The 23096-nt window shown below is 48.1% G+C and overlaps 1 protein-coding gene across 2 annotated transcripts in view; it reads left to right on the forward strand.

Moving 5' to 3' along the window:
• Positions 1–23096, forward strand: part of ANKMY1 (ankyrin repeat and MYND domain containing 1) — a 108911-nt gene that overhangs the window by 78449 nt on the left and 7366 nt on the right. For both annotated transcript variants that reach the window (XM_075340923.1, XM_075340924.1), the window contains 4 exons: positions 767–880; positions 4959–5112; positions 13245–13308; positions 13396–13544. In XM_075340923.1, coding sequence (XP_075197038.1) covers positions 767–880; positions 4959–5112; positions 13245–13308; positions 13396–13544 — 481 coding nt within the window. The remainder of the gene's footprint in view (positions 1–766; positions 881–4958; positions 5113–13244; positions 13309–13395; positions 13545–23096) is intronic.

Here is a 23096-nt window from a genome sequence, read left to right on the forward strand (position 1 = left end):
CGGTGCAGACTGGTCGGATGGATGTCTCCATTCCCCGTTACCGGCGTCTTCTCTTTCGGCCATCTTTGTCCTCATTCTTCTGAAGCTTGGGTGCATGACGCGTCCTACGTCATCCACACTCGCTGGCACTGAGGTCCTCAGGCGCACTTTGATCTGCCCTGTGTAGGCAGATGTTAGAATGCTGTATATAAGAGCCCACTGGTGGTGGCCGCAGCTTATTGTCACCAAATCTGGTGACAGGTTCCCTTTAAAATCATTTAGGTATGAGAAGAAACATCTAAGGGGGACCAAGATTAACGTGTACGAGTACATAAATGGCTCATAAAAAGTATGGTCAAAAACATGTAAAACCCCATCAAAAGACAAGGGGGCGCTGCTTCTGCCTGGAGAAAGAAAGTTTCCAGCTCTAGAGGAGACCGAATTATTTCCCGTCAGAACCACTATTCTGTGGATTAGACTACCTCAGGAGCTTGTTAAAGGGGAAACCTTTGATGGTTGTCAAAAAAGGCTTAAATTCTTTTTTAGAAGAAAATATCATAAATATTCCTGTAAATGTTCTTTTCTGAATGTTTTCTCCAGTGTATAAACAATTGTAATCAGCAGAGAGAGATTAGCTTTTTGGGGCCAACTGCATTGTGCATTGTGGCTGTCCATATACCCTTCTCCTTGCCCTTTCCCAGCCTTTAATTTAGATTGATGGATGTTTTTTCTTTTTTTCAACTGTACTACTCATATAACTATGAAGACTTCTTATTTTAATTGACAGGTGGATAGAATTGTAAAAGCTGGTGCTAATATTCTGATGCCAATTCCTATTGGGGAAGGAAAACGAACGTCGCTGGGTACAGCCACTGACTGTGCCTATTTCAAGTACTTCCAGGTAATTTTCTGCATTAGATGGTAAATGACAACTTACTAATTAATTACTGTACTTTTGTGACTGCTGGATACATACAAGTGTAGAATGCAGAAAATAGGAAAAAGACATTTCTTCAGAATATGAGCCGTGGCTTAGGCATGTGGAGCAGCTAATATCGCTTTGACTTTCCCAGGTAGTATCTACCTTCCTGATGTCCTAGGGTTGAAGAAGGGGTTAAAGGTTTACCTACACCAGTGGTCTGTTGGACGTTAGACTGGTATATGTGGTGTTCCTGAACGATGCAGACTTTTTCCTCTACTACTGCTTGTAGAAAGTGCCTTTTTAAAACTGGCAGTGGGTTTGGGAGTTGGTTTTGATTCCATCTTCAACCCGAAAAGATTCAGCTAGCCCACATTTAATAATACCAGTCCATAGAAGTTTGACTCGAAGTGGAGGTATGTGCCCGTCACTAATCCAGCCATGGATCCATCCATCAAGAGTCACTCTCATCTCATCAGTCCATAAAACTTTGAAAACATCTATCTTCTGTCTATCTTCTGATATTTCTTGGCACACTCTTGAGGTTTCATCTTTTGTGTCTTGCTCAGTGGTCATTTTCAGCCTCCCTTATCTTGGCCATGTCTCTGAGCATTGAACACCATATAGTGCAACACGTCTGTGTGCTTGACGGTCCTAAACTCTTCCACCTCAAACTCAGCAGCCTCACGTATGTCTATACGGTTGCTGAGATTATGTTGGGTATCCACCGGAAAAGTCTGTAAACATCCTTATGACTTTTGTTTCATAAATCAATAGTACACATGAAAATAAGCAACTTTGTAATGTATTTTATAAGGCAAATCTGCTTCTCTGTCCTCCTGGACTGATCTTTTACTCTCAATTCATGGGTAAAATCTGTATTCAGTGAAGAAAGACTTTGTCATTACTGAGATAGGAGATGGCAGTTGGTGCTTTTACTATTTTATGAAGAGGGGAGGGGGCGGAGCTAGACACAAATACAGACGTTCTGTGGCTGATTCCATAGAACTTTATCAGCACCAACTGCCATCTCCTATCTCAGTAATGGGAAAGCCTACATTTACTGAAGACAGATTTTATTCGTAAATTGAGAATTTTGAGAAGAAGAGATCAGGAGGAGAAAGAAGCAGATTTCTCTAATAAGATAGATTTCAAAGTTTTTTCTTTTCACAACTACTATTGATTTATGAAAAAAACCCTTAAAACAAAGATTACTCTTTAAGGACATGAAACCAATATATGGATTTTCCTTGGTGGAAAAAGGAGAGACAGGAGCAATTTCTGAGAGTAGTAAATTAGACATGTAAAACCAGTTGTAGAAAATGTTCTCACCTGGTCGAGTTCTGTGGTGGGCACAACTCCAGCTGTGGGTGCCGCCAGCCTGTATAGTATGGGAGGCTTCTCCATGGAGGGTTGCAGCAGAGCCAGAAGTGAAAAGACCCCAGATATAAGGTGATTCCAACATGGAAGAGAGGAACTTTCGGTCAGCGCACTACTTCAGTTTGAAACCGAAACGTGTAGTCCCGGCTTCATAGTGTGCATCACCGAAACTCCGGGGTCATGCGCACTGAGCAAAAATTCAGCGTCGGGTGGCGATGGCGGCGGAGAGGTGCGTGAGATCATCCTTTTACGCTGCATATTCATTAGCATGTTAGCACGACCACAGAGGTGTACAAACATGCTAATAGAGCCAACTAACAAGGGAAGCAATGCCCTTGTGACTAGTCCCCTCGCTCATTAGTATATCATAAAAGATCTGTAGAAATACTTTTCTAAAGATCTCTTTATCTGTGCTAGTGTATACAGGGACAGTTAGGCAGGGATTAGCAATATGCACCCAGTAAAGCTCATGGTTCTGGGTGCATATTGCTCCTGAATGAGTTCAATGAGTTCCTGAGTTTTGCGGACCCACGGACAGGACCATCTTTTCAATGTCTTTTGTGTAGGATCGGATGGCACACGGAAGCACCTCCGTGTACATCCGATCCTACAAAAAAAACACATCGGATGCCGTATGTCTGTTCCGTTATTATGGAACATGTCCTATTCTGTTCCGTAATAACAGACCGTGACTCAATACAAGTCAATGGATCCGCAAAATCCCTGGAAGCCGCACGGAAGCACTTCCATGTGACCTCCGGGTGCCCGTGCAGTTTGTGTCCTGCTCCCCCGCCAGCCCCGCAGCTCCCCGCACTGCAGCGTGTCAGCATTTGCCCGCACTGTAATGTGTTAGCATATGCCCGCACTGCAATGTCAGCATATGCCCACACTGCAGCGTGTCAGCATTTGCCCGCACTGCAATGTCAGCATATGCCCGCACTGCAGTGTCAGCTTATGCACACACTGCAATGTCAGCATATACCTGCACTGCAGTGTGTCAGTGTCTGCCCGCACTGTAGTGTCAGCAGCTTCTCACACTGCAGTGCAGGCAGCCGCGGGGATGACGAGCGCTGCTGTCAGGAGGTTAGATGAGATCATTACCTGCTGTGACGATCTCCTGCTCTCCTGACGTCAGCGCTGTCACTGCCTTCCATTGCCCGCCGCATTCTCACATCACGTCTCGCGGGCGGCCAGAGACTGTGACTAGCGGTGACGTCACGGGCTCCCGCGATTCTTCACTGTGAACGCGGCAGGCATAGAAGTCAGTGACAGCCCTGACGTCAGGAGTACAGGAGATCGTCAAAGCAAGTAATGATCTCATCTAACCTCCTGACAGCAGCGCTCATCATCCCCTGCTCTCCCAGCCAATGGGTCACATTCTGTTCCTTCATTGACTGGGACATTGACTATGGTATGGATCGTCGTGGGACCCCCTTATTGGATTACGCTGGACCCGGATTTGATTGTTCTTTTCAATAAATTGGTGAAAGAGGGAATGTTTTGGGAGTCTTTTTTCAAATAAAACTTTTTGTCAATTTTTTTTTTTATTATTGACTGGGTTGGTGATGTCAGGTATCTGATAGATGCCATGACATCACTAACCCCATGGCTTGATGCCAGGTGACATTACACATCTGGTATCAACCCCATTTATTACCCCGTTTGCCACCGCACCAGGGCAACGGGATGAGTTGGGGCAAAGCACCAGGATTGGCACGTCTAAAGGATGCACCGCTTCTGGGGCGGCTGTAGCCTGCTACTTTTAGGCTGGGGAGTGTCCAATAACGGTGGACCTCCCTAATCTGAGAATACCAGACCACAGCTGTCCGCTTTACCTTGGCTGGTGATTCAATTTGGGGGGGACCCCGTGTTTTTGTTTTAAATTATTTATTTAATTTAAAATTACAGCATGGGGTGCCCTCTGTTTTGGATTACCAGCCAAGGTGAAGCTGCCAGCTGTGGTTTGCAGGCTGCAGCCGTCCTCTTTACCCTAGCTGGCTACAAAAGTATGGGGTACCCCACGTCATTTCTTTTTTAAATTATTTATTTAAATACAAGGCTAAGCACCCTTTAGTGCCACATGAAAGTCACTAAAAAGTGCCAGCTTAGAATATGCAGGGGGTAGGACATTATATATGTCTTTCTCATCTATCTATCTATCTATCTATCTATCTATCTATCTATCTATCTATCTCTTTATTCATTCATTCATCCCTCTATCTCTAGGTCTCTGTATCTATCTATCCATCTCTATATCTACTCATCTATTTATCTTTCTTGCTGCTTCTGTTTTTTGCGGTCCGGAAAAAAACGGAAGGCACACGGAAGTCACACGGATGCCACACAGATGCATCCGTGAAAAAAACGGACCGTTTTTTGCGGCCTGCAAAAACGGAACGGTCCTGTGAATGTAGCCTTAAGCAAGATTTTCCCAGTATCTTGGCTGTTATTCTGAAAAATAGTAGGTTTACACTGATAATGTTTTTTGAGATCTAGTAACAGCTAGTGAGAGCAAAATCCACCATAATATGAGGATTAGCAAATACAAGATGAATTAGGTGTATACGTGGTGTATGTAAGAACATATTCTGTAGATGGTGTATAACTAAATGATAACAATTAGTATTTATTTTCTTGTGAATGATAGTACATAGTTTACATGATAACTGGTATATTGCAGGATAAGAGGATAGCGCACACACCGTACCATGCCTTGCTACCAGAGGAGCGGGACACCTACAACGCTAGGAAGCAGCTATTAGAGCACTTGGGAAAGCACACTCGGGAGGGAGTCGTAGCAAAGGAACAGGAGTGGGCGAAGGAAGGCATCGTCCGTAAGCTGCACCCTTACATTTCCATTACTTACTGTACTTGTGATGATACAAATGATCTGCTACTAAACCACTATATTGTTTTTTTTTGTACCAAACTACTCTCAGGGACACACATTAACTGAAAGTGGACAACCTCTGTAAATCCGTCACCAGGTTTTTGCCACCTACTCTGAGAGCAGAATAACATAGTGGCAGAGATCCTAATTCCAGCAATGTGTCACTTACTAGGCTGCTTGTTGCAGTTTTGATCATATCAGTTTTTATCAGCAAGAGGACTAATACATCTGCTTTTATATAGTTCTCCATATTCATCAGCTCTGTATAACCCTGCCTCCACCACTGACTGGTAACTTTCTGCTTCTGCAGAGTATAAACAAATAACTGCCAATCAGTGATGTGGGCGGAGTTATACAGAGCTCAGCATTCAGGGAACTGGTTAATCTGTAGCAGAAAAAACGGTCATTTTATCAAAAGGACAAAAAGCAGCCCAGTAAGTGACACATCTCTGGAATCAGGGTCTCTGTCCCTACATTATGCTGCTTTCAGATGCGGTGGCAAAAACTTAGAGACAAATTCACGTGAACTCTTTAAGGACCCTGATTAATCAAAATATTCCGTATAAGTCCACCTTAATAATTATATTAATCAAAGAATACCTTTAAAAACCAGGAAGCGGTTCATAAAAAGGGATTGGTGTCTTTTCTTTAAAAATATTAATTTTTATTCAAAAGTTTTTTAAAAATACATGTAATAAATGTTCAAAAAGGTATATATAAAAGGACAGGATCAAATAACCTATAGTAATGCAGCAACGGTGAAACAGAAAATATAAATATTCAGTGTATTGACCAAAACATGTAAACGTCCATTAATATATAGCATAAAGAATAAATGATAAAGTGCAAAGTGCTTTTCTTTATATAAATCACTATATATGTATGGTAATAAAGTATGAAGCAAAAATAGCATATTGAAATAAAGTGCCAGTGAAGTGCAAGAAAGTGTTGCTAGATTCAATATACCTTAGTAATGGTCAGGAATGTTCTGTGTACCGCAATGTCCCGACGCGCGTTTCAAGCATGTTTTCTTTGTCGCTCCATTGGGAGACCCAGACAATTGGGTGTATAGGCTATGCCTCCGGAGGCCGCACAAAGTATTACACTAAAAGTGTAAAGCCCCTCCCCTTCTGCCTATACACCCCCCGTGCTCCCACGGGCTCCTCAGTTTTTTGCTTTGTGCGAAGGAGGCAGACATGCACGCATAGCTCCACAGATTAGTCAGCAGCAGCTGCTGACTATGTCGGATGGAAGAAAAGAGGGCCCTTAACAGGGCCCCCAGCATGCTCCCTTCTCACCCCACTCTTGTCGGCGGTGTTGTTAAGGTTGAGGTATCCATTGTGGGTACGGAGGCTGGAGCCCACATGCTGTTTTCCTTCCCTATCCCCCTTAGGGCTCTGGGTGAAGTGGGATCCTATCGGTCTCCAGGCACTGAGACCGTGCTCCATCCACAGCTCCTGAGGACCCTGCTGGATAGGAGCCGAGTATCGTTCAGGGACATGGCCCTGCTACTTTGAGGTACTCTGTGTCCCCGTGGGGACTGCGCACAGCAACACTCCAGCATTGCTGGGTGTGCTAGTGCACCGGGGACCGCGGCGCTGACCGCGTTTGTGCCATTATACACTGCAGCATCGCTGAGTGTGTTACTGTATGGGGACTACCGCGCTGACCGCCGCTGCCATTGTTATCACTGCGGCGCGGCTGGGACTGTTAGTGCGCCGGGGACTTCCGCGCAGACCGCGCTTATACGGCGGCCGCGCTTATAACTCGAGTCCCCGGCTTTTGGGCTTAGTCTCTTTTTCTTCCCGCCCCCAGCCCTGCCAGTCAGGGGAAGGGCGGGACGCTGTACAGCACGGCAGCACTGAGGGCTGGAGCATGCTTTGCATACTCCACCCCCCTCACTGTGCACAGTGGGGCACCAGTTCCCGCACTTTCTGGGTCACGCCCACGGCTCCCTCCTCTCCTCAGGACGCCGGCAGCCATTCCTGTCAGCTCCTCGGACGCTGCAGAGGGGAGACAAGCTCTGGGGGACCCAGGCAGGGATTCTGGTGGCCACACAACCGCTTTAAGCGGGCGGTAAGCAGCACCTCGGGTGCTGGCCCCACTTGGTGCAGAAGTGTATTTATAGTTTATATGTTTACAGGCTATACTTTACACTGTATGGTGCACAGTTGATTTCTGGCTATATACCCTGTTGTGTTGCTCAAAGGAGACAACAGCATGGCGCCCACAAGAAGCAGGGGTGCCAAAACACAGGCTTACTATGCTGCCTGCGCCGCATGTACAACCTCGCTACCGGCAGGTTCCACTGACCCTCATTGTGTGCACTGCTCGGCCCCTGTGGCACTTACTCAGCCGGAGCCTCTGCTAAGGGGGGCCCAGGGGGAACAACCAGCTAACACTGTCCAGGTGACAGGGACGGAGTTTGCAGTTTTTACTGACAGACTTTCTGAGACTATGGCCAAGATTCTAGAAGCTTTGCAGTCCAGACCGGTATCTCAGACCATGGGCACTGTGGAATCACTGCCCCCTGGTTCCCCTCAGTCGGAACAACAATGTTCCCCCGGGGTGTCTCATAGATCCCAGGGTGAGGTCTCTAACACGGACCGCAGCCCCAGACCGCCTAAGCGAGCTCGCTGGGAAATCCCCTCGACCTCAAGACTCTGTTCAGGGTCTCAGAGGGATGACTCTCTGTATGATGAAGCGGAGTTAGCTGATCAGGATTCTGATCCTGAGGCCGCTCTCAACCTTGATACTCCTGATGGTGACGCCATAGTGAATGATCTTATCGCGTCCATACATCAAATGTTGGATATTTCTCCCTCGGCTCCTCCAGCGGAGGAGTCAGCCTCTCAGCAGGAGAAATTCCGTTTCAGGTTCCCCAAGCGTACAACGAGTATGTTTCTGGATCACTCCGATTTCAGAGAGGCAGTCCAGAAACACCGAGTTTGTCCAGATAAGCGTTTTCCCAAGCGCCTTAAGGATACACGTTATCCCTTCCCCCCTGACGTGGTCAAGGGCTGGACTCAGTGTCCCAAGGTGGATCCTCCAATCTCCAGACTGGCGGCTAGATCCTTAGTTGCAGTTGAAGATGGGGCTTCGCTCAAGGATGCCACTGACAGACAGATGGAGCTCTGGTTGAAATCCATCTATGAAGCTATCGGCGTGTCTTTTGCTCCAGCATTCGCAGCCGTATGGGCACTCCAAGCTATCTCAGCGGGTCAAGCGCAAATTGACGCACTCACACGTACGTCTGCGCCGCAAGTGGCATCCATAACTTCTCAAACGTCGGCATTTGCGTCCTACGCTATTAATGCTGTCCTGGACTCTGCGAGCCGTACGGCGGTTGCAGCCGACAATTCGGTGGCAATACGCAGGGCCTTGTGGCTACAGGAATGGAAGGCAGATTCGGCTTCCAAAAAGTCCTTAACCGGTTTGCCATTTTCTGGCGACCGTTTGTTTTGTGAGAGGCTGGATGAGATCATCAAACAATCCAAGGGAAAGGAAACATCCTTACCCCAGGCCAAACCAAAATTACCCCAACAGAGGAGGGGACAGTCGAGGTTTCGGTCCTTTCGGGGTGCGGGCAGGTCCCAATTCTCCTCGTACAAAAGGCCCCAGAAGGATCAGAGGAACTCCGATCCATGGCGATCTAAGTCACGCCCTAAAAAGACCGCTGGAGGTGCCGTTACCAAGGCGGCTTCCTCATGACTTACGGCCTCCTCACACCGCATCCTCGGTCGGTGGCAGGCTCTCCCGCTTTTCCGACATTTGGCTGCCACAGGTAAAAGACCGTTGGGTGAGAGACATCCTGTCTCACGGTTACAGGATAGAGTTCAGCTCTCGTCCTCTGACTCGATTTTTCAGAACATCTCCGCCTCCCGAGCGAGCCGATGCTCTTCTGCAGGCGCTGGGCACTCTGAAGGCAGAAGGAGTGGTGGTCCCCGTTCCTCTTCAGCAACAGGGTCACGGTTTTTACTCCAACCTGTTTGTGGTTCCAAAGAAGGACGGGTCTTTCCGTCCTGTCCTGGACCTAAAACTGCTCAACAAACACGTAAAGACCAGGCGGTTCCGGATGGAATCCCTCCGCTCCGTCATCGCCTCAATGTCCCAAGGAGATTTCCTTGCATCGATCGATATCAAAGATGCTTATCTCCACGTACCGATTGCTCCAGAGCATCAGCGCTTCCTGCGCTTCGCCATAGGAGACGAACACCTTCAGTTCGTGGCACTGCCGTTCGGCCTGGCGACAGCCCCACGGGTTTTCACCAAGGTCATGGCTGCAGTAGTGGCGGTCCTCCACTCTCAGGGTCACTCGGTGATCCCTTACTTAGACGATCTGCTGGTCAAGGCTCCCTCTCAAGAGGCATGCCAGCACAGCCTCACCGCTACTCTGGAGACTCTCCAGAGTTTCGGGTGGATCATCAATTTTCCAAAGTCAAATCTGACACCGGCCCAATCGCTGACATATCTTGGCATGGAGTTTCATACCCTCTCAGCGATAGTGAAGCTTCCGCTGAACAAGCAGCGTTCACTACAGACGGGGGTGCAATCTCTCCTTCAGGGTCAGTCACACCCCTTGAGGCGCCTCATGCACTTCCTGGGGAAGATGGTGGCAGCAATGGAGGCAGTCCCTTTCGCGCAGTTTCACCTGCGTCCTCTTCAATGGGACATCCTACGCAAATGGGACAGGAAGCCGACGTCCCTCGACAGGAGCGTCTCCCTCTCTCAGGCAACCAAAGCTTCCCTTCGGTGGTGGCTTCATCCCACTTCATTATAGAAGGGGAAATCCTTCCTACCCCCATCCTGGGCGGTGGTCACGACGGACGCGAGTCTGTCAGGGTGGGGAGCGGTCTTTCTCCACCACAGGGCTCAGGGGACTTGGACTCAGACAGAGTCTTCCCTTCAGATCAATGTTCTGGAGATAAGGGCAGTGTATCTGGCCCTAAAAGCGTTCCAGCAGTGGCTGGAAGGCAAGCAGATCCGAATTCAGTCGGACAACTCCACAGCGGTGGCTTACATCAACCACCAAGGAGGAACACGCAGTCGGCAAGCCTTCCAGGAAGTCCGGCGGATTTTGATGTGGGTGGAAGCCACGGCCTCCACCATCTCCGCAGTTCACATCCCGGGCGTGGAAAACTGGGAAGCGGATTTTCTCAGTCGCCAGGGCATGGACGCAGGGGAATGGTCCCTTCACCCGGACGTGTTTCAGGAGATCTGTTGCCGCTGGGGGATGCCGGACGTCGACCTAATGGCGTCCCGGCACAACAACAAGGTCACGGCATTCATGGCACGTTCTCACGATCACAGAGCTCTGGCGGCAGACGCCTTAGTTCAGGATTGGTCGCAGTTTCAACTCCCTTATGTGTTTCCTCCGCTGGCACTGTTGCCCAGAGTGTTACGCAAGATCAGGGCCGACTGCCGCCGCGCCATCCTCGTCGCTCCAGACTGGCCGAGGAGGTCGTGGTACCCGGATCTGTGGCATCTCATGGTCGGCCAACCGTGGGCACTACCAGACCGACCAGACTTGCTGTCTCAAGGGCCGTTTTTCCATCTGAATTCTGCGGCCCTCAACCTGACTGTGTGGCCATTGAGTCCTGGATCTTAGCGTCTTCAGGATTATCTCAAGAGGTCATTGCCACTATGAGACAGGCCAGGAAACCAACGTCCGCCAAGATCTACCACAGGACGTGGAAAATATTCCTGTCGTGGTGCTCTGATCAGGGTTTTTCTCCCTGGCCATTTGCCTTGCCCACTTTTCTGTCCTTTCTTCAGTCCGGATTGGAAAAGGGTTTGTCGCTTGGCTCCCTTAAGGGACAAGTCTCTGCGCTCTCTGTGTTTTTTCAGAAGCGCTTGGCCAGACTTCCACAGGTACGCACGTTCCTGCAGGGGGTTTGTCACATCGTCCCTCCTTACAAACGTCCGTTGGAACCCTGGGATCTGAACAGGGTGCTGATGGTTCTTCAGAAACCACCGTTCGAGCCAATGAGGGATATTTCTCTCGCACGCCTTTCGCAGAAAGTGGTTTTCCTAGTAGCAGTCACTTCACTTCGGAGAGTGTCTGAGCTAGCAGCATTGTCATGCAAAGCCCCTTTCCTGGTGTTTCACCAGGACAAGGTGGTTCTGCGTCCGGTTCCGGAATTTCTCCCTAAGGTGGTATCCCCCTTTCATCTCAATCAGGATATCTCCTTACCCTCTTTTTGCCCTCATCCAATTCACCAATGTGAAAAGGATTTGCACTTGTTAGATCTGGTGAGAGCACTCAGACTCTACATTTCTCGTACGGCGCCCCTGCGCCGCTCGGATGCACTCTTTGTCCTTGTCGCTGGCCAGCGTAAAGGGTCACAGGCTTCCAAATCAACCCTGGCTCGGTGGATCAAGGAACCAATTCTAGAAGCTTACCGTTCAGCTGGGCTTCCGGTTCCCTCAGGGCTGAAGGCCCACTCTACCAGAGCCGTGGGTGCGTCCTGGGCTTTGAGGCACCAGGCTACGGCTCAGCAGGTGTGTCAGGCGGCTACCTGGTCGAGCCTGCACACTTTCACGAAACACTATCAGGTGCATACCTATGCTTCGGCGGATGCCAGCCTAGGTAGGCGAGTCCTTCAGGTGGCGGTTGCCCACCTGTAGGACGGAGCCGTTACGGCTCTATTATGAGGTATTATTTACCCACCCAGGGACTGCTTTTGGACGTCCCAATTGTCTGGGTCTCCCAATGGAGCGACAAAGAAGAAGGGAATTTTGTTTACTTACCGTAAATTCCTTTTCTTCTAGCTCCAATTGGGAGACCCAGCACCCGCCCCTGTTTTTTTGTGTACACATGTTGTTCATGTTGAATGGTTTCAGTTCTCCGATATTCCTTCGGATTGAATTTACTTTAAACCAGTTTATAATTTTTTCCTCCTTCTTGCTTTTGCACCAAAACTGAGGAGCCCGTGGGAGCACGGGGGGTGTATAGGCAGAAGGGGAGGGGCTTTACACTTTTAGTGTAATACTTTGTGCGGCCTCCGGAGGCATAGCCTATACACCCAATTGTCTGGGTCTCCCAATTGGAGCTAGAAGAAAAGGAATTTACGGTAAGTAAACAAAATTCCCTTCTTCTTCAGGATATGCTGCAAAAAAAACCCTTTTGAATAAAAATTAATATTTTTAAAGAAAAGACACCAATCCCTTGTTATGAACCGCTTTCTGTTTTTTAAAGGTATTTTTTGATTAATATCTTTAAGGACCCTGCAAATTTTCATTTTTGCTTTTTAGTTATTTCCTCCCCTTCTTCCAAGAGCCATACTTATTTTATTATTCCATCAACTTGTTTTTTTTGTGGGACAAGTTGTAGTTTTGAATGACCATTCATTTTAGAATATAATGTATCGCAAAGTGAAAAAAAAGTGAGATATTTAGGTGAAAAAATTGCAATTCTGCCTTCTGGGTTTAGTTTTCACTGAGTTCATTGTGTGGGTAAAATGACTTTGTAGTATGGTTTTATTTATAGTTTAATGGTTCAAAAATATTTTTGGTTTGTGTCCCCATTCTCTCAGATCCGTATCTTCTTTATTTTTCGGTTGGTGGTACTGTGCGAGAGGTGTTTTTTTTTTTTGCTGAACTACCATGTTTCCATTGATTTTTGTTGCGTAACTGAAAAATGGCAATTATTAATTGTTTTGTTTACTGTTTGGGTAAAATTATTTTTTATTCTGATAGATTGGGCTTTTATGGGCACGTCTAAGTTGAATATGAATGTTTGTTTTTTTATTTCTTAAATTCTTTTTTTTTTCTTTTAAAAATGGTAAAACTTAGCAGTGATTTGGAATTTTATGTTCATTTTACATTTTTTAAAACTTTATGATTTTTAGTTTTTTTCTGCCTTTATTATCCCCCAGAATGGACTTAACATGTGATTAGATTTGTATATTACCATACTGCAGTATTATAATAATGTCGGTCATGTATGGTTGGGCTTCACAGGAGTACCCCGATGGTGGTAACGTGGGCATTCGCCAGGCCTGCCGCTGTTTTTAGATAATTAAATGTACTATTAAACTGTTTTATTCAACAAAATGATTGTATCTCTTACACTAGGAGAGGCAAACACCAGGGGAAGTACAAAGGTGACTGCTGGTGAAGGGAACACGCCAAAAAGACGGTGAGGTGGCCTCTTATCTGTCAGCGTCTTCATGCAGTCGTGCTTTCATGCAGTCTCTGCTGACAACCTTTGCGTTTCTGTTAATAGAACTTTCTTCAAGTATTGCTACCAGTGTGGCCGCTCTGTTGGCGTCAAGCTTTCTCCATGCCTCCGATGTTACTCTGTATTCACTTGTAGCAAACAGTGCAAGAAGAAATCATGGGAAGTACACAAAGATGAGTGTCAGCAGCGCACAGGTGAGCACCGACATGACAGCAACATTTGCCTTTCTTAGGCCCCCTTCAGACTTCCATGATTCTGGTACACATAACATCCGTTTTCGTACATACCGGAGACTCGGCATATGCAGACCCATTAAAATCAATAGGTCTGCACAGACATCGTTGTTTTCTCATGGACGTGTGTCCATGTGCTCCACACGTCGACATGTCCGTTTTTCTCCGGCAGCATCGGTGTCACACGGACCACATACTAATGTGATCTGTGTGACACGTACTGGAGAAAACAGGGGTCTTTGAAATAAAATGATTTTCTATACTCACCTGTTCTCAGCGCTGCTGTCACTTGCTGCCCAGGCTAGCTCATTATGCTCATGCACATTCACTGCACCGTGGACCCAGAAGCAGAAGCAGCACCGGAGACAAGTGAGTATAGAAGTTCCTGCTGTCTGTGTGTTATCACAGATAGCACACTGACAGCACACATGGAACACTCACACATACGCACCCACACCACAGACCATGAAAAACATGCGTTTTTATCATGGATGGGTGAAAGGGGCTTAAAGAGGTGGAACTAGATCCTGGTTTCTGAGCCAGGCAGCAGCCTTAAATGGGTTGCCACTACTGGACAGCCTCTTCATTAGCAGCTCCACTTTCCACCATAAACTAATCTGTATACTTAAGCGGGCTTTACAAGGGAGCGATATCGGTGACGATATCGCTATCGTGCGTACCCGCCCCCTCTTTTGTGCGACACGGGCATATCGCTGTCCGTTGCGAACAAAATCGCACTCCCCCGTCACACTACTTACCTGCCCTGCGACGTCGCTGTGACCGGCGATCCGCCTCCTTTCTAAGGGGGCGGTTCGTTCAGCGTCATAGCAGCGTCACTGAACCGCCACCCAATAGAAAAGGAGGGGAGGAGATGAGCGGCCGGAACCTCCCGGCCACCTCCTTCCTTCCTCCTTTTCCGGTGGAGGCAGGTAAGGAGATGTTTGTCGTTCCAGCGGCGTCACACACAGCGATGTGTGATGCCGCTGGAGCGACAAACAACATCGTACCGTCCCTGCAGCGATATTATGGAAATGAGCGACGTGACAATGAACTATGATATCGCACGTATTTGCGCTTGTTGATCGTCGCTCATTTGCGTCACACGCTGCGATGTCGCTACCGGCGCCGGATGTGCATCACTAACGACGTGACCCCAATGATATATCGGTAGCGATGTTGCAGCGTGTAAAGCCCGCTTTACTTCCCCTACTGATGCAGCTTTGTTTTCCCCCTGCAGAAAAGCAACATTAACTTTTGTCCCCCCCGCCAGTGCTTGCTGATTTGCTGCAGCCTCTGAAATAATAATAAAAATCTGCAGCCGGTCGGAGGAACATTGTCGGTCTGGGAAGTAATTCTACAGGTTTTTATTCTACAATGGACAGAGGAATTGTTAAGAAGGGGTTGACCAGTCCCTGGATGGCCCCTCGATCGGTCATTGCAGCTGATACAAGATAGTGGGCCGGTCATAGAGAGTCCTGTTTTGTCAGATTGACACATTAATTACAATGCATCCATTCTAATCCTGCAGTCATGTATTGTTCCACCTACTCTACATTTTTTTTTAACTTCCAGCCAATATAAGGTGGCAATATGCCTTAAATAGCTGTCAGCTGACCACTTGTTTGGCCAAGCTTGCAAGTGTTCTGAGTTTAGAGAGGGACATAATCTGCTAACAGACAGTTCTGTTTTTTGTTTAGTTTTTTGGGGAAAGGATTGTGCATGTTGAATTCTGATGCTTGACCCTTCCTGAAAGTCTGGATTCTGAAGTCCAACATTCCTCTAATATGTATAATGCATATACTGTACCTTTATTCTTTTGCAGTTCTCTTACCTCTTTTAAATATCATCCTATACCCTATAAAACATTTCTGGCCACCTTAACAGATGATTGGAGAACCATAAAGGCACATGCCGTGTTTCCCCGAAAATAAGACCTCCCCGAAAATAAGACATAGCAGGAGTTTTCAGCGAGGCTTAACACTAGAACTACTGGACTCGTGACACCTATATAGAAATACATGGTGCAAAGTAGTCAAAATGACTACCTCAGTAGTTCTAGTGTTAAATATAAGACATCCCCTGAAAATAAGACCTAGCAGGAGTTTTCAGCGAGGCTTAAATATAAGACATCTCCTGAAAATAAGACCTAGTCGCGGTTCAATAATGAAGTGTCCATGCAGCGGTAAAAAAGTTAAAGAATCCTGCAGGACACTTCATTATAGACAGCGGACACCCCCTAAAGAAAGAAGATAGAAGACCCCACAATCATACTCACCAGATGCCAACTGGGAGCAGGGGAGTGCATCAAGGTCCCGCGGCAGAACATGCACATCAGATCACACACTCACACACTACATCCAGCGATATCGCTTGCTTCTCGGCACGCGTAAGGACCTGTAATGCTATGCACTGTGCAGTGAGCTTCCGGGACCTTGCATCACATGGCTGGAAGCACGTGGTATCTCCGGATGTTGTGACTGTGTGCGCGCGCGCAATTGTACAGGTATGTGCGATTTTGTGAGTGTATGCGATCGGATGTGTGACTGTATGCTGTCTGATGTGTGAGAGTCTGCAAGAGGAGGATGGCGTGCAGCACAGCTGCCTGGAGCGCCCACCGGAGATCACAGGGAGGAATGATATGAAATGTGATGTGTGTGTGTGTGCGTGCTATCTGATGTGTGAGTGTGTGTTCTGAAGTATGTGTGTCAGTCAGATGCAGGGGAGGACAGCGTGCTGCACAGGGATGAAAGGGATGAATGATATGGAATCTCATGTGTGTGTGTTTATATGAGTATGCTATCTGATGTGTGAGTGTGTGATCTGAAGTATGTGTGTCGGCCAGACGCAGGGGAGGCGTGCAGCTTACCTGCTGGGAGATCTGGGAGACATACAGACGCCCGGGGCTGGTAAGCATGACGATCCTGGGAAGGGGGGGGTCTGCTTTTTGTGGGGGGTAAACTTACCCCGAACCATGTCTCCGATCTAGTGCTTTTTATGGGGCAAAAAAAAAAAATATATAATACAGTGTTTTGTTTTTGGGGAAACAGGGTAGATGAGCAGAGAAGCTGATATTAACCCCTTCACGACCGCGGGCAGTAAAATTACGTCCTATTTTAACGTGACTTAACGACCAGGGACGTAACTTTACTGCCTAAAGTTCATTTGATTGCCGTGGCCATAGCAACGGCTTTCAAATGATGTCTCCAGCTGTTTCTTACAGCAGGGGACCTTTGCTTGACCCCAGGGGGGGCGGCATCGCCACCCCCCATCGACGATCGATGTGATTGGCTGTTCAAATCTGAACCGCCAACCACATCGTTCGCACTAATTTCGGCAAAAATAATACCTGAATTAGTGCGATACTGTGAGATCCGGCTGTGAGGTGCTGTAGCAGCTGCAGCATATCATAGGTGGACCTCAAACATGTCGCCCCCATCCCCTGCAGCACTGATTGGAGCGATCGTGCTATGACGCGCAATCGCTCCAATCAGCGTGCAGTGGGGCGGTCTGATCTGCAGGTGGCCGCCCTCCCCAGGCCTGTGCTGGTCTGGGGAGCCTCCCCCAACATGTCTGCAGCGTGGACTGGCTGCTACTTGTGGTACCACGCCACCGCTGCTGCTGCCGCCGCTGATGTGACTGCTGCTGCTCCACGTGAGTACTGTGCTCACATTGCAGCCTGTGCGCGCTCCCATTATGGCCCCTGCGCGCTTCCGTTATGGCCCCCTGCGCGCTCCCGTTATGGCCCGTGCCCCCCTGCGATCTTCCCCCCTCCACGCCCCGATCTGCCCCCCCCGACTTCTTGATCTGCCCCCCCGCGATCTGCCTGCCTCCTCTGTGATCTCTATTCTGCTTCCTTCCTTCTTTGCTTCTCCGGTATCCCACTCTGCTCTCCCCCTCCCCCTCTGCTGTCCCCCCGACGTCCTCTTACCTGCCTTCACCGGGTCGTCCGAGGTCTTCACTGGCCCGATCATATCTGCCTCCATCGCTGGGTCCTTCCTGGGTATTCTGCAGAGCTGTCCAACGTCCTGCCTGCTGTTCCTGTAAAGCTTTCCATCTCGCTTGCCTTCTGTTCCTCCTGTAGTTCTTCTGGTCAGTGATCCTCCTCTGCTAATCCTCTGGGTACTGTGAGTATCACTTTTTTTTTCTTTCTGTATCCCCTGTCCATTTTTACACCTCATCCGTTCGTGCGTCCCGCCGAGCGCTAATCAGGGATGCAAATAACGTATCTGCATCCGTGGTCCGTTTTCGGCGGGACTTTTTTCCCGTATCCCCGGCGCTTTTTGTATCGCATCAGTCCGTGCGTCCCACCAAGCGCTGATCAGGGATGCACATAACGTATCTGCATCCCTGCTCAATTTTTGGCGTGACTTTTTTCCCGTATCCGCGACGCTTTTTGTATTGCATCTGTCCGTCCGTCCCGCTGAGCGCTGATCAGGGATGCACATAACATACGGATCGGCATCCCTGCTCAATTTTTGGCGTGACTGGTTTTTTTTTTCCGTGTCCCCAATGGTTTTTTTATCTCATCCGACCGTGCGTCCTGCAGCGGCCGATCAATGCACCTCGTCTGAAGGTTTGAAAAGTCAAATGGCGTTCCTTCTCTTCTGAGCCCCGCCATGCGCACAAACAATTGATTTCCACCACATATGAGGTATCTGCGTACTCAGGAGAAATTGTACAATACGTTTTATGGTGCATTTTTTCCTGATACCGTTGTAAAAAAAAAGCTACCTGATTGATGCAAAAATTTTGTGGTTAAAAAAAAAAAAAAAATTATTTTCACGGTTCAACGTTACCAACTTCTGTGGAGCCCCTGGGGGTACAAGGGGCTCACCAAACATCTAGATAAATTCCTTGAGGGGTCTAGTTCCAAAATGGGGTTCTTTGTAGGGGAGCTCCACTGTTTAGGCACCATAGGGGGTCTCCAAACGTGACATGGCGTCCACTAATGATTCCAACCAATTTTGCTGTCAAATGGTGCTCCTTCTCTTCTGAGCCCCGCCATGCGCCCAAACAATTACTTTCCACCACATGTGAGGTATCTGCGTACTCAGGAGAGATTGCACAATACGTTTTATGGTGCATTTTTTTCCTGATACCCTTGTGAAAAAAAAGCAACCTGGTTCAAGTAACAGGTTTGTGGTGAAAAAAAAAAATGTATTCATGGCTCAACATTATCAACTTCTGTGGAGGCCCTTGGGGCTCGCTAAACATCTAGATAAATTCCTTGAGGGGTCTAATTTCCAAAATGGGGTCACTTGTGGGAGAGCTCCACTGTTTAGGCACCATAGGGGGTCTCCAAACGTGACATGGCGTCCGCTAATGATTCCAACCAATTTTGCTGTCAAATGGTGCTCCTTCTCTTCTGAGCCCCGCCATGCGCCCAAACAATTACTTTACACCACATGTGAGGTATCTGCGTACTCAGGAGAAAATGCACTTTAAATTTCATGGTGCATTTTTTCCTGATACCCTTGTGAAAGAAACAGCTACCTAGTTGAAGCAACAGTTTTGTGGTAAAAAAATGTTTTTTTCTTTTCACGGCTCAACGTTATAAACTTCTGTGCAGCCCCCAGGGGTTCAAAGTGCTCACCAGACATCTAGAAAAATTATTTGAGGGCTCTAGTTTCCAAAATGGGGTCACTTGTGGGGGAGCTCCATTGTTTAGGCACAACAGGGGGTCTTCAAACCCGACATGGCGTCCGCTAATGAGTCCAGCTAATTTTGCACTCAAAAATTCAAATGGCGCTCCTTGCCTTCCGAGCCCTGCCATATGCCCAAACATTTGATTTCCACCACATATGAGGTATCTGCGTACTCAGGAGAAAATGCACAATACATTTTATGGTGCATTTTTTCCAGATACCCTTGTGAAAAAAAAGCTACCTAGTTGAAGCAACAGTTTTGTGGTAAAATCTTTTTTTTTTTCTTTTCACGGCTCAACGTTATAAACTTCTGTGAAGCCCCCAGGTGTTCAAAGTGCTCACCAAACATCTAGAAAAAATATTTGAGGGCTCTAGTTTCCAAAATGGGGTCACTTGTGGGGGAGCTCTATTGTTTAGGCACCTCAGGGGGTCTTCAAACCCGACATGGCGTCCGCTAATGAGTCCAGCTAATTTTGCGTTCAAAAATTCAAATGGCGCTGCTTCCCTTCCGAGCTCTGTCATGCGCCCAAACAATTGATTTTTACCCCATATGGGGTATCAGCGTACTCAGGAGAAAATGCACAATAAATTGTATGGTGCACTTTCTCTTTTCTCCCTTGTGAAAATGAAAATTTTATGGCTAAAGTAACATTTTTGTGTTAAAAAGTAAAATTTTCATTTTTTCCTTCCACATTGCTTTAGTTCCTGTGAAGCACCTAAAGGGTTAATAAACTTCTTGGATGTGGTTTTGAGCAGTGTGAGGGGTGCAGTTTTTAGAATGGGGTCACTTTTGGGTATTTTCTGTCACCTCGGCCTCTCAAAGTCACTTCAAATGTAATGTGGTCCCTAAAAAAAATTATTTTGTAAATTTTGTTCGAAAATGAGAAATTGCTGATGAACTTTGACCCCTTCTAACTTCCTAACGAAAAAAAAAATTGTTTCGAAAATTGCGCTAATGTAAAGTAGGCATGTGGGAAATTTTATTTAGTAACTATTTTGTGTGACATATCTCTCAGATTTATGGGCATACATTTTCAAAAAGTTTGAAAATTGCGAAATTTTCGCAAAATTTCCTAAATTTTCACAAATAAACGCAAAAAATATCGGCCTAAATTTACCACTGACATGAAGTACAATATGTCACAAAAAAACAATCTCAGAATCGCCAGGATCCATTGAAGCGTTCCAGAGTTATAACCTGTCAAAGTGGCACTGGTCAGAATTGCAAAAGAAGGATTTTTGTGTACTCACCGTAAAATCTCTTTCTCTGAGTCTTCATTGGGGGACACAGGACCATGGGTTATGCTGCTGTCACTAGGAGGCTGACACTAAGTAGACAGAAAAAGTTAGCTCCTCCCCAGCAGTATACACCCCGAGCCGGAGGCGGGCTCAATTCAGTTTAATGCACAAGCAGTAGGAGGAGAACCAAAACAAAGACCTATAGATAAGTCACAGTAAAAATTATAACCAAGTCGCCGTGCGACAAGTGGCCTGGAAATCTGGACCACTGAGGCGATAGGCAGGCAATATGTAACACAAGACAAACAGGGTGGGTGCTGTGTCCCCCAATGAAGACTCAGAGAAAGAGATTTTACGGTGAGTACACAAAAATCCTTCGTTCTCTATCGTTTCATTGGGGGACACAGGACCATGGGACGTCCAAAAGCAGTCCCTGGGTGGGAAAAGAGCAAGCACCGGAGATAAGTAGGAAACATCTTCCCCCTGTTGGGCTTGACCCAGACCTGCAATTACCTATCCTGTTACAGTTGTGTTACCGCCGCCCGCAAAAACCTACACCAAGACTGGCCTCTGCCGATACCTGGGTGTGATCATGGTAGGACCTAGTACAGGTATGCAGACTAGATCAGGAGGCGACCTCGCGGACCTGGCCGGTCGACGTCCGAAGTCTAATCGACTAAGATGCTCCCATTGCACGGGTATAGTGCGCCTTCACTGCCCGCGGCGGGGATCCGTTCTTCCTGCGGTGGGCCTCAACTCTAGCGGAATTGGAGCCATGTGGCAATCTTGGCCTTGGACGCCGGCATGAACTGACTGTCGGGGTCACCAAAAGGTGCGGTCCTGATGACATAACAAAAAACTGAGAGCTCGTATCAGGGCCAGAGTAAACAAGGCCCCTTTCAGGCTGAGAGAAGGACTAGAACAGAATGACCGAAACCCAATCTCCCTCTAGGTGGAACGGCGAGACAGCCCCGGACCGAAGGCGGGGTCTGGCCGGAGCACCCCCCCTGTGCAAGTGGAGGCCCAGAAAAAGGAGGAGAAAACGACCAGAGAGGACTGCCCGCCCTGATGCCCTTCGTAAAAAACGTGATGGCAACGAGGAACCCACTTTCCAAAACAGGTGAGAACCGAAGGACACTAGGAAAGAAAAAAACAGGATACCCTGAAGCGAACCCCTCGCCAGATCTAGGTCCCACGTCTCTAATGGATGACGATACAGTAGAGTCAGAAGGGTGACTCCCTGGGTGAAAGTCCTGATTTGGCAGACGAGAAACGAGAGGCTTCTGAAACCGAATAGATAGAGCAGACACCTGGCCCTTAAAGGGACGCGCGAGAGACCCGCATCCAGACCTGACTGCAAAAATGTCAGCAATGACGAAAGGGAGAAGGAGCAAAGAGAAGAGCAGATGTGCTCCTTACACCACCGGAGGAACTCTCCCCGTGTGGAAATAGATTTTCGATGAAAACTGGCTGTCCGGCCTTAAACATTGTGTTTATCGCTCCTGTCGAAAGGCCTGTCTGAGCCAGTAGCCGGGATCCACTAGTAAGGTCGTCAAATTAAGGACCTTTGAGTCTTGGTGGAAGAGAGGGCCCCGACACGGAAGATCTGGAGGGTCTGGAAGGTGCCACGGGGCAACTGTGAGGAGCTGAGTGAGATGTGTGAACTATGCTCGTCTGGGCCACTCTGGCGCCACCTTCTGCCTTGATTCTTTGGAGAAACCTTGAAATCCTGGAAGGCAGAGGGAAGATGCATGGGAGCCTGAACTGGCTTCACGACAGTGCGAGGGCGTCGACACCTAGGCCAGGTGGAGGGAGCACCACTCGATGAACCATGGACCTGATAGTTGAATCGAGAGGCCATTGGGTCCCTGACCGGAGTCTTCCTTCGCTGAAAATCTGGCTGGGGACTTCTCTGTTGAGGAACCGTCTGCAGAGGGCCGTTCCATTGTCCACGCTAGGGATGTGCACTGCTGAGATTAGAGCGCGAAGAGATCCGGCCCAGTGCAAGGTCCTCATGACTTCACCCATTGCCATGATACTCCTTGCGTCTTCCTGGTGGATGATGCATGCCACCACTCCGGCATGGTCAGACTTGAATCTGACTGGGCAACCCAGTACACGGTGCTGAAATCGTAGCCGGGCTAGCCGGATGGCTGAATTCCGGAATGTTGAGTGAGACAATACTCAGGGGTGTCCAACAGCTTTGTGCTGCGGGAATGGAGAGGCACACCCCAGTCTTGGAGATCGGTGACGGTGACACTATCCTCCAGAGAAGAAGAAGAAGAAGAGAAGGGACTCTCCCTAGGGAGGTTGCGAAGAATGGTCCACTTAGGAAGGGAATGGCGGGTCATTCGATATATAGACGGGACCAGCGGTCCATAGCAAGGAGAGATTTGACCCCCTTCTTCATCAGGGCCCGCTGAAGGGGTCGAGGATGCAAGGACTCGCATACCAAGACCAATGGAAAAAAAACGGGTGCGGATGGCAGAGAGTACGGAGGCCTCGGTGCAGGGAAGAGAACCACTCTTGTGCGAGGAGTACCTGACCTTGGACGGTATTGAATACAGTGTCTAAAGGGATGATCCGCCGGGGCGGGGTCTGAGAAGACCTTTCCCGAAAGATCGGCTAC

The sequence above is a fragment of the Anomaloglossus baeobatrachus genome, chromosome 3 (genome assembly GCF_048569485.1).
Source record: "Anomaloglossus baeobatrachus isolate aAnoBae1 chromosome 3, aAnoBae1.hap1, whole genome shotgun sequence".
Classification (NCBI taxonomy): domain Eukaryota; kingdom Metazoa; phylum Chordata; class Amphibia; order Anura; family Aromobatidae; genus Anomaloglossus; species Anomaloglossus baeobatrachus.